The 12,339-nt window shown below is 43.5% G+C and overlaps 1 protein-coding gene across 1 annotated transcript in view; it reads left to right on the top strand.

Moving 5' to 3' along the window:
* LOC121577462 (hydrocephalus-inducing protein homolog) overlaps positions 1 to 12,339 on the top strand; it is a 117,432-nt gene that overhangs the window by 102,572 nt on the left and 2,521 nt on the right. Inside the window, 4 exon segments of the mRNA XM_045213948.1 lie at positions 6,586 to 7,079; positions 7,308 to 7,365; positions 11,511 to 11,597; positions 11,751 to 12,014. Of these exon segments, the coding sequence (XP_045069883.1) occupies positions 6,586 to 7,079; positions 7,308 to 7,365; positions 11,511 to 11,597; positions 11,751 to 12,014 (903 nt within the window).

The raw sequence follows: 12,339 nt of genomic DNA on the forward strand, positions 1-12,339 counted from the left end.
ATCTAGTGAGTAGGAGAGCTTTAATGAGGGAGTGGGAGAGCATTGCACAGGCATATATTGGCTCTTATTCCTAACCACATAATTCAAATTGTTATTAAATTTTTTCAAAGGATCGTGAATCCACTGTTTGAATCCACTGTTTCTTTGCTGCCGTGTCAGCAGTCCCTCTGCCAGAACTTACTTACCCTACACAGCTCAGCCCACGGTACTATCAGCTCAATAGGAATGGATGGCATAACCACCATTTCCCACTGTCTGTCCCCCTCCCACCCCCACTGCATAGCCTGTGGGTCTATTTGATGGGCTTGTTATATGATCAGATTGTTTTTGATACCCCAATCTTGTGCGGTCTCAATTGAAGACGGTGACCAGAAGAGGATGAACAGTTTTGACAGAAATGGAATGTGTTGTGTTTATGATTGTCGGTTTCAAACTGGGTAGCAGTTATGATGCAGCTGAACTGTAATCAGAGTAGACAGATAGATGATCCAGTGAAGGAGCTCTCTCTCTCCTCTCTATGGAACGCTCCCAGCTCTTTGCTAAGGGGCATCACATCCATCTAGGCTTGACCACAGGAGGGGCCATTCTATGCTGGGCTGCCTGTAATGGGCTCGTTTGCCTGATCTGTGTGGGGAAGCATGGGGCTGATGAGGCTCAAGTAACCAGAGTCACATAAACAGAGGTCCTGTTGAGACCCATTTACTGTAACCCAGCCAGGTCTGACTGGCTGTGCTCTGCTGGGCACCAGGCCTTCCTCTGTCAGAGACTGGAGGCGGATGGAGGCACTTCTAGTCACCTGAGGCAAGATGTCCTCTCAGAATGGGTTCTTCCTCAGCAACTGCTGTGGAGGCTTACCGTATGCAAAGTTTTATGCCACACATTAAAAATTGCAATACAGTGATCCCTCGCCACTTCGCGGTTCACTTATCGCGGATTCGCTATTTCGCGGATTTTCATAATGCATTTTTTTTTTTTTGGTGCATTGTGCTCTGCATTCTGATTCGCTAAAAACTCACTCCCGCTTCTTGTATCAAAACATGCTACGAATTGTGCTATCATTTTGTCGTCTCGTGCAGTTATGTGTACGTACATAAAACAGCTTGGCAAATTTACATTAAGTTGGCCAAATTATCTTGTAATTTCGAACATCTTCTAAACCCATAATGTCGACGAAACGGCCTACACGTGAGTCACTGTATTTGTATACATGTAATAGTTGCTAATTGTAAAAAAAAAAAAGTTTTCTATTTCGCGGATTTCACTTATCGCGGGTCATTTTCGGAACGTAACCCCCGCGATAAACGAGGGATTACTGTAATTATATTTTCATATTTCTAAAGGCAGAGCATTCTTCCTATTCTGGTGAGTTTGGCTAATTAAAGGGATAGACCTGGAATGACTTAATCACCTCTCTGAAAAGGGCAGGACCAGGGAGTCTTTCAACTCACAAAGGTTATCCTGCATGGGCCTTTATAGTAGCACACACTAGTAATGAGGGACTTTTCTCAAAATTGAGAGGGGCTCAGATGAAACATGTAGGTGGGGCATTCTGCGCTCTATGGTGAGGCCTAATGTCTCTGATCATCATCAGCCAAACTTTTCATCTAACAGAGATTATGAATGCAACAGGGGGCCTAATCAGTGGCTTAATGAACCACTTACACCGGGTGACATCACCCCACTCAACCATGCCATTATCCTAATCGAAACGTAGTTAGCTAGTGACTTGATTCATTTGCCCCACATCTGATAGAGCTCTGTTAGAAGTAGTGTTGAAAGGACTCGTATACTTCTCTTTAACTTAATTCAAGGTGCTTCAGTCCACCTTGTACAATGTCTCTCAACATATTTTTACTTCAATTTCTTTACAATAACTTCTACATCTGAAATAACTTCTCATATATTTAAACAAGTATACCTGTATCAGGCAAGATGCTGATTAGTCTAATCGAATACTGCCAAGGCACCAATAGACAGTCCCCTACAACAGTCCACTACCCAGTGGTGGAAAAAGTACTCAATTGTCATACTTCAGTATTAGTAAAGATACCTTAACAGAAAATGACTCAAGTAGAATTGACAGTTACCCAGTAAGATACTACTTGAGTAAAAGTCTAAAAGTATCTGGTGTTAAATGTACTTACAGTGAGGGAAAAAAGTATTTGATCCCCTGCTGATTTGTATGTTTTCCCACTGACAAAGAAATGATCAGTCTATAATTTTAATGGTAGGTTTATTTGAAAAAAAAAAAAAATACGCATGTCAAAAATGTTATAAATTGATTTGCATTTTAATGAGGGAAATAAGTATTTGACCCCCTCTCAATCAGAAAGATTTCTGGCTCCCAGGTGTCTTTTATACAGGTAACGAGCTGAGATTAGGAGCACACTCTTAAAGGGAGTGCTCCTTATCTCAGTTTATTACCTGTATAAAAGACACCTGTCCACTGAAGCAATCAATCAATCCGATTCCAAACTCTCCACCATGGCCAAGACCAAAGAGTTCTCCAAGGATGTCAGGGACAAGATTGTAGACCTACACAAGGCTGGAATGGGCTACAAGACCATCGCCAAGCAGTTTGGTGAGAAGGTGACAACAGTTGGTGCGATTATTCGCAAATGGAAGAAACACAAAAGAACTGTCAATCTCCCTCGGCCTGGGGCTCCATGCAAGATCTCACCTTGTGGAGTTGCAATGATCATGAGAACGGTGAGGAATCAGCCCAGAACTACACGGGAGGATCTTGTCAATGATCTCAAGGCAGCTGGGACCATAGTCACCAAGAAAACAATTGGTAACACACTACGTCGTGAAGGACTGAAATCCTGCAGCGCCCGCAAGGTCCCCCTGCTCAAGAAAGCACATATACAGGGCCGTCTGAAGTTTGCCAATGAACATCTGAATGATTCAGAGGAGAACTGGGTGAAAATGTTGTGGTCAGATGAGACCAAAATCGAGCTTTTTGGCATCAACTCAACTCGCCGTGTTTGGAGGAGGAGGAATGCTGCCTATGACCCCAAGAACACCATCCCCACCGTCAAACATGGAGATGGAAACATTATGCTTTGGGGGTGTTTTTCTGCTAAGGGGACAGGACAACTTCACCGCATCAACGGGACAATGTACCGTCAAAACTTGGGTGAGAACCTCCTTCCCTCAGCCAGGGCATTGAAAATGGGTCGTGGGTGGGTATTCCAGCATGACAATGACCCAAAACACACGGCCAAGGCAACGAAGGAGTGGCCCCAAAACATAACACGTCACTAAGCCTATCAGAGGAAAAGGCTATAGCTCCGGGTAGCAAATGTCCCTACCCTATCCCAAATCTCCCACTGAGGTACACAGCCGATTGTACTCACCTCCTCAGACCGATGCCCCAACAGCGAGTACAGCAAGAGTTTCCAGGCTGGTGTCGTATCGCGTCGCTGCTGGTGCCCATTGCTGTCAAACAAAGGAGTCCGCTCATACTGAATCTTTGATCATAAGTTTATTCATATCACAAGCTTTCAGCATGAGTTACAGGAGTCAAGATCCCCCGGAGAGCACCGTTCCAGATTGCCATGGCTGCTCTGCCCTCTCTTTGTCTAGCCCCTACTTATAAACAATGCAAAAAGATGGGTGGCTCCCTCTGCTGTCCAATCACCCGTCTCCCCTGGGGCGTCACCCCACAAACGGCTGCTTTTGACCTAAGATAAACAGTTTTTCTTTGTCCCTCTTGACTAGTCATAATCTTCAATACACTACACTGGGCAGGGCCTGGAAACTAACCAATGTACTCTCTCCAATGCAGTACACAACCCAAAACACCAAAGGCAACCAATACTGGGCCTATCAAACTCAAACAAACTAACAAAATATACAACCAAAGCACCTACAGAATTTAACATTAACTCCACGTTTTCTCCCACTTTCAAGATCCCGAACCGGCTCAAAGTTCGTAACAAAAGGGAGACAACGTGGAGACAAGGAATACCAAAATATATATTTATTAACTAAAGTAAACTAAGTACAATTACCAATGGTGTGTGTAATCAGTAATCAGTAGTGTAAGTGAGTGTTTTGCATGCATAAATGTAATAATGCAAGGTGTTGAAAGGTGCCAAAGCAAACAACCAAAAAGCCACAAAAATACCACAACAAAAATCAATAAAGGTGTCTGCATGGAGAGAGTCTCCCCAATGACTGTGGAAGAGGTCCATTTATCCTGGGACACACCCAAGCCCAGGTGTTTCCCATGTAGCTGACGACCCTCCCAACTCTGCCCACCGGCATCCTAATAAGGAAACAAGAGCAAAGAGAGAGAATACGGCAGACAAAGTGGGAGGGTCGTCACAATGCATAAATCTATACTTATTCTACTAAGATATCATCACTTGATGGGTCTAATAAACCAAGCTGATAACTGATCTATTCAAGAAAAACATAAATAATTAACATTGCATGTGTATTAGTATAGTATGATGATAGGCCTATTGCAAAGAGCAGTTGGATACCCACTGCTAAAAGCCATTACCCGCTCCTGTACGCATGACGCCCCTCAATAGCGGCTTTTCTTCCATGGTGCTCATCCCCATGTTCTATTTAATCCAGGAGGGAAATCATAGGAGTTTGCGACACCGTTATAAAGGATGAAAGTCTCTTATATTCACCAAATCGTACATTCACTTTGCGTCTGCCTTCTTGCTCCGTAGAACTGTTTATCCTGGCGCATGCCTCTGTTTTGTTTGTTGACTTTATTTTCTGCCAACAATTGGACCTAATGTGCGACAATGTTTGTGATCCCTGAAATGTAGCAATATGTAAATTCCCACGCCCATAAAACGTATAATATCCAGTTAGCGAGTGTGTATAGCCTAACTTTTGATTAATATAAAAAAACGGAAATTGGAAAAAATAAATGACCAAATCAAATAATCCAAACAATCTAAAAAATGTAGAGTGAACGTCATATTTGATTTACCCTGGCGTTAATGTTTGACAGCCGGCCATCCTCCTGTCTACGGTGCGCACATAAGCGGAACAATTGATTGTGTCCTCCTGAAAACTCTCCCAAAAGCGACAAGGCAAACCAGTTTTCTTTTATCTCAAAGAAGAGAAAATAATATCATTATCATTTTATAATCTCTTATTTCCTACATTGTCATTATCCCTGTGAGTAGGCCTAGGCAACCTCAATTTCCTTTCATGAGTCAATAGATAATCTTATCCCTATAGGATATTGATAATGTATCTGGATGTATAGAGGCTACTGCCTAATCTCAAGATATCAAGATTGGATTAGAAAGTAGTGCTTGGTAGTTCAGTGGAGAAATAAGCCCCCCCACCTCTCTACCCAGCCGCCGCAGTCCTCCTATAATAAACAGTATATATAATAATATATGCCATTTTTACGTACAGGTGGTCCCGGGAATCAAATTCACTATCCTGACATTGCAAGCGCCATGCTCTACCAACTGAGCTCCCACTTTATCCTCCTGTCTCCACCCTTTCCTCCTCCTACTTCCTACCCCTCCTCCGTCCTGCACCCTTTGAGCTGACCCCAACCTGGTCCTGGTGTTGTGGATTGGCCTGGGGAACAATGGCCCCACCAGCCCATGTGGAGACAGACAGAAAGTGTAACCACGGTGATAGAGCTGGGGTAGATCTTTAAATTCACATCATGTAGCGAAAACCCTTTCAGATAATCCATGTAGTACAGGAGGAGACACGGAGAGAGGGGAACAGAAAGGAAAAGCTTTGCATGACAAGTTAGTGTCTATTAGAGTCTGTGTGTGACCATTACGTTAATCACTAGTGTGTGTGTGTGTGTGTGTGTGTGTGTGTGTTCATTTAGTGGGCCGGCTTTACTGACGTCTTTATGGAAGGCCATCACCATGGCAACAGCAAGCAATGAGTGTCTAATAAAAGGCTGCTCTCCTCTCTGGCTGTCGTTCTCTTTCTCCTATCTGCCTTTCTCTTTCTCTGTTTCACTTCCTTTCTCTTCTTCTGTCTGTCTTGCCAACCTACGTAGCACAGCATGCTCAACATCAGCAGAGGGAGATAGATAGAACAGCAAAAGCGAGGCAGAAGAAAAGGACAGGAATATGACTAGCTCTAACATCTCACTCCGCCATCGAGTGGAGCCCTCTGTGAATGCAGCCTGCTGTGTCATCCATCATCCATCTGTGTGGGGGACATCTTTGATCTGTCAAAGAAGAGGATCTTTGATTTACCAGAGTTGGATATCTTTGTGACCTGTTGTGGAAAAATCTATTTTGAAATCTACTAGAAAAGGATGTCTTTGTACAGTGGGGGATCTCTCCTCATTGTGTATTTCTAAGGAGGATAGGAGAGCGTGTGTCCTTTGTGTTGGCCAAGGCAAGGCTCTCGGAATACTGTTATGGTTAATAGGATACTGTGGCTGCACATGTTACATTGCATCAACCCATAGAAAATACTTGATTCAGGGATGGCCCACTCACTATTGAATCGTTGACTATGCTGACTGCTTTGGTGAACACAAAAAAATAATCGCATGACAAGTATGATATGATATTGAGCTATAAATGCATTCAACTCAACTTTTCATCTGCTAATAATGCGTAGGACACCACCCCGTCTTGACGGAACACAACAGAAGAACAACAAGCAACAGGTTGAGGAAGAGGAGGAGGAAAAAGAGACAGAACAAGAAGAGGAAGAGAAGGGGAGAAGAAGAGGGTCATCATGATTTGGCTAAATCCTCTCTATGCCCGTCCTGTAGGCGTGGTTTTGACGTTGCTCTTCTCCTACCATGCTCCCATACCCTGTGTGGGCGCTGTGTAGGGGGTGGAGAGGGGGCAGGGCGATGTGTACTGGATGATGAAGGGGACGGTGTGTGCCATGCTTCCCGTGGTGGCACCCGTTCTGCCCACCACCGCTCTAACAGTGCCCCTGTGTGTGCCGTGCTGTGCCCTTGCTGTCGCCACCCTGTGGAGCTGCCATGCTGGGAGTGGGCTTCTGCTACCTACTGCCTGCCCCTCGACCCCACCCTGACCCCTGGGTGGACAGCCAGTAGAGCTGGGGACCAGGCAGAAGGAGGGACGAAGGCCTTCTCACAGGTAACCAAGCTTGTTATTTTCTTTTCAGGTAGGAAGCTAGGCTTATTTCAACTTTGTTTTAGACATGTGAGAGGCACACAAGTCTTATGGATGCGCAATCTTCTCCCATTGCCTTATTCAATCTTTGGATGGATACAGGTCACACCCTCCAAGTGACCCAGTGACTTAACCCTCCCTAACACACCTTCCCATTCCTTCCCACCCCACCCCCACTAATCCCACCTGCAGGGGAATCCATTGGGCAGGGACACAGGGGGTGTCACGGACCAGAGCACTGCTGCATATGGTGAGTGAAATGGCACCTTGGCAGTTAGTCTAGGTTAGACACATTATGTGAGCTCCAGGTTTAAACTGGGAGACATGCCAGGCAGTTGTTATTGCTGTTGCTGTTACTCTTCACAGTGTTGGGTCTCTGGTTCCTCTGAATACTGGCAGGCATCATGGGAAAGTGAGAATGAAATGGGTTAAGGAGAATCTGGCAGGCTTGCTTCCCTACATGCTTTACTGGTGAGTTCTGTGGCTCTGGCCTCGCAATCTGCTTCGAGACACGGCAGAGGCCGGCGATTGTGATAGGGAGTTCGATGGTGAGGCATATATCTGTACCAGGGGCAAAGACTTTGTGTTTCCTGGGGCAAAAGTTCAGGATATCACCAGGTTGATGGTTCATGTGGGGTCAAATTACATTATGAAGGGCAGCTCAGAACAGCTGAAGATGGATTTCAAAGAACTGATTGGGTCTCTACTTGACACCAACAAACGCCCCATAATATCTGGCCCTCTGCCCTCCCTAAATCGTGGCATTGAACAGTTCAGCAGACTTTCAGCCTTCCATAACTGGCTACGAGACTATTGCAGCTCTGTGGGTGTAACATTTATTGACAATTTTGATACCTTCTGGAAACAAAGCTCGTATTATAAGGAGGATGGGATCCACACAAATCATTTGGGTTCCTGGATCCTTTCACAGCATTATAAGGCTGCGTTGAGACAATGACTTATCAATGACCCAAGTCCAGCTCATTTAATCCCTACCATTGTGTTGCTGAGTTGTCATAATGATTCAGTAAATGTATATTATCCTAGGGGCATTGGAAGACACAATGTAAATAACCTAATTTATGTCCTTTTTATAATAATATAATATGCCATTTAGCAGACGCTTTTATCCAAAGCGACTTACAGTCATGTGTGCATACATTTTTACATATGGGTGGTCCCGGCGATCGAACCCATTACCCTGGCATTACAAGCGCCATGCTCTACCAATTGAGCTACTGCTGATCCTACAGCTATTGGATGCAGTACTCATATGCCTATGAACCAGAGTAATACTGTTAGCACTGAGGTGGTGTGCCCTAGTGGGAAGTCCACTTTGTGCAGCTCACCCTGCACTAATAAAAATAACCTGAGTATGTCTACCTCTGCTAAGCTTCCCAGTAAAGCAAGAAAAATAATCAAGCATCCCAGAAAAGTGTTTAAAATAGCCCACGTTAACATATGTAGCTTAAGAAACAAGGTTCATGAAATCAATAATTTGCTAGTAACAGAAGACGTTCATATTCTGACAATCTCTGAAACTCACTTAGATAATACATTTGATGATACAGTGGTAGCAATACAAGGTTATAACATTTACAGAAAAGACAAAAATGCCAACGAGGGCGGTGTTGCGGTCTATATTCAGAACCACATTCCTGTAAAGCTTAGAGAGGATCTCATGTTAAATACTGTTGAAGTAATATGGCTACAGGTTCACATGCCTAAAGCCCATTCTGGTGGGCAGCTGCTATAGACCACCAAGCGCTGACCGTCAGTATCTGGATAACGTGTGAAATGCTTGATAATATATGTGATATCAATAGAGAGGCATACTTTCTGGGTGATTTAAATATTGACTGGCTTTCATCAGGCTGCCCACTCAAGAGAAAGCTTCAAACTGTAACTAGTGCCTGCAACCTGGTTCAGGTTATCAATCAACCTACCAGGGTAGTTACAAACAGTACAGGAATGAAATCATCAACATGTATTGATCATATCTTTACTAATGCTGCAGAAATTTACTTGAAAGCAGGATCCAAATCCATTGGATGTAGTGATCACAATTTAGTAGCCATATCTAGGAAAATCAAAGTTCCAAAGGCTGGGCCTAATATTGTGTATAAGAGGTCATACAATATGTTTTATAGTGATTCCTATGTTGTTGATGTGAATAATATTTGTTGGTCTGTGGTGTGTAATGACGAGCAACCAGACGCTGCACTTCACACATTTATGAAATTGCTTATCCCAGTTACTAATAAGCATGCACCCATTAAGAAAATGACTGTAAAAACTGTTAAATCCCCATGGATTGAAAAAGGAATTGAAAAATGGTATGGTTGAGAGGGATGAGGCAAAAGAGATGGCAAATAGGTCTGGCTGAACAACCAATTGGCAAACGTACTGCAAATTGAGAAATAATGTGACTAAACTGAATAAAAAGAAGAAGAAACTACACTATGAAACAAAGATAAATGACATAAAGAATGATAGTAAAAACCTTTGGAGCACCTTAAATGAAATTTTGGGCAAAAAGGCAAACTCCGCTCCATCATTCATTGAATCAGATGGCTCATTCATCACAAAACCCACTGATATTGCCAACTACTTTAATGATTTTTTCATTGGCAAGATTAGCAAATTTAGGCATGACATGCCAGCAACAAACGCTGACACTACACATCCAAGTATATCTGACCAAATTATGAAAGACAAACATTGTAGTTTTGAGGTGAAAAAAGTATTATTGTCGAACAACAATGACAAGCCACCGAGGTCTGACAACTTGGATGGAAAATGACTGAGGATAATAGCGGACAATATTGCCACTCCTATTTGCCACATCTTCAATTTAAGCCTACTAGAAAGTGTGTGCCCTCAGGCCTGGAGGTAATCAAAAGTCATTCCGCTACCTAAGAATACTAAAACCCCCTTAAATGGCTCAAATAGCCGACCAATCAGCCTGTTACCAACCCTTAGTCAACTTTTGAAAATAATTGTGTTTGACCATATAAAATGCTATTTTACAGTAAACAAATTGACAACAGACTTTCAGCACACTTATAGGGAAGGACATTCAACAAGCATAGCACTGACACAAATGACTGATGATTGGCTGATGATAAAAATATTGTGGGGGCTGTTTTGTTAGACTTCAGTGCGGCTTTTGACATGATCGATCATAGCCTGTTGCTGGAAAAACGTATGTGTTATGGCTTTACACCCCCTGCTATATTGTGGATAAAGAGTTACCTGTCTAACAGAACACAGAGGGTGTTCTTTAATGGAAGCCTCTCCAACAAAATCCAGGTAGAATCAGGAATTCCCCAAGCCAGCTGTCTAGGCCCCTTACTTTTTTATATCTTTACTAATGACATGCCACTGGCTTTGAGTAAAGCCATTGTGTCTATGTATGCGGATGACTCAACACTATACACGTCAGCTACCACAGCGACTGAAATGACAGCAACACTTAACAAAGAGCTGCAGTTAGTTTCAGAATGGGTGGCAAGGAATAAGTTAGTCCTAAATATTTCAAAACCTCAAAGCATTGTATTTGGGACAAATAATTTACTAAATCCTAAACCTCAACTAAATCTTGTAATGAATAATGTGGAAATTGAGCAAGTTGAGGAGGCTAAATTGCTTGGAGTAACCCTGGATTGTAAACTGTCATGGTCAAAACGTATTGATACAACAGTAGGATGGGGAGAAGTCTGTCTATAATAAAGCGTTGCTCTTCATTCTTAACAGCACTATCAACAAGGCAGGTCCTACAGGCCCTAGTTTTGTCGCACCTGGACTACTGTTCAGTCATGTGGTCAGGTGCCACAAAGAGGGACTTAGGAAAATTGCAATTGGCTCAGAACAGAGCAGCACGGCTGGCCCTTGGATGTACACAGAGAGCTAACATTAATCTCTCCTGGCTCAAAGTGGAGGAGAGATTTACTTCATCACTACTTGTATTTGTGAGAGGTATTGACATGATGAATGCACCGAGCTGTCTGTTTGAACTACTGGCGCACAGCTCGGCCACCCATGCATACCCCACAAGACATGCCACCAGAGGTCTCTTCAGAGTCCCCAGTTCAAGAACAGACTATGGGAGGCGCACAGTACTACTAATACTCTATTCCACATCAAGTAACTGATGCAAGCAGTAAAATTTGATTTAAAAAACTGATAAAAATACACTTTATGGAACAGTGGGGATTGTGAAGCAACACAAACACACGATAACATAAGCACTATACACACATTGATTTTGTGTTATAGATATGTGGTAGTAGAGTAGAGGCCTGAGGGCACACACTTAATATCTTGTGAAATCTGTTATGAATGTATTGTAATGTTTTAAAAATGTATAACTGCCTTAATTTTGCTGGACCCCAGGAAGAGTAGCTGCTGCCTTGGACGCAGGCTCACCACTGGAGGGTGCTATAGACCTACGAGAGGAGGAGATGGAACAGTCTGTCTCAGGTCAATGAGTCCAATGCAATACTCTTTATCCAAGGATGTCTTGATATACTGTGTAGAAGAAGAGTAAAAATACACATTTTATTAATTGCAATGCTCCTGATTAGAGGAAATCAGGTTTCACCTTCTCTTTTTTCTTCATCTCTCCCTTCCCAGGTCTGACATTCACCCTGGACCCCTCTGCTGCTGCTCCATCCCTCCATCTCTCCACCTCCTCTCTCACTGTGACCTTCCACGGACCAAGCCCTCCGCCACTACCCTCTCGCCACCATAGCAACAGGGTCACGGGGTCAGTAACAAGCACTGGATCCCAGGAGTCTGCCCCCCAGCCACTCCCTCAGGTGTGTGGGGACGTGGTCATCGTCAGGGGTCAGTTCTACTGGGAGGTGGATGTCTGCAACAGCACCCTCTACAGGATAGGTGAGGAAGTGCACCCTAATCCACCTGGCCGTTATTTACTGGTGGTGGCAGAACAAGTACAAATCCCTGCTTTGATAATAATACTCTTAGTCTCTGGCATGCTGATAAATTCCTACTGACCGACATAAATATGAATTTCCATGGGCTATATTTCTTACACAATCATGTGGCGGTTGTAGCCTACAAATACATACAGGCAGTCTTGTGCAAATGCTCCAGCACAATATTGTCTCTAGTGCATTCAGGACACAGGCTGTCTGTCCTACATAAAGTTCATTCACATCCTTTAACTCTGCTCTGTGGTGCCACCCAGTGGTGAACAGGA

Source organism: Coregonus clupeaformis, chromosome 5 (genome assembly GCF_020615455.1).
Source record: "Coregonus clupeaformis isolate EN_2021a chromosome 5, ASM2061545v1, whole genome shotgun sequence".
In the NCBI taxonomy this organism is placed as follows: Eukaryota; Metazoa; Chordata; class Actinopteri; order Salmoniformes; family Salmonidae; genus Coregonus; species Coregonus clupeaformis.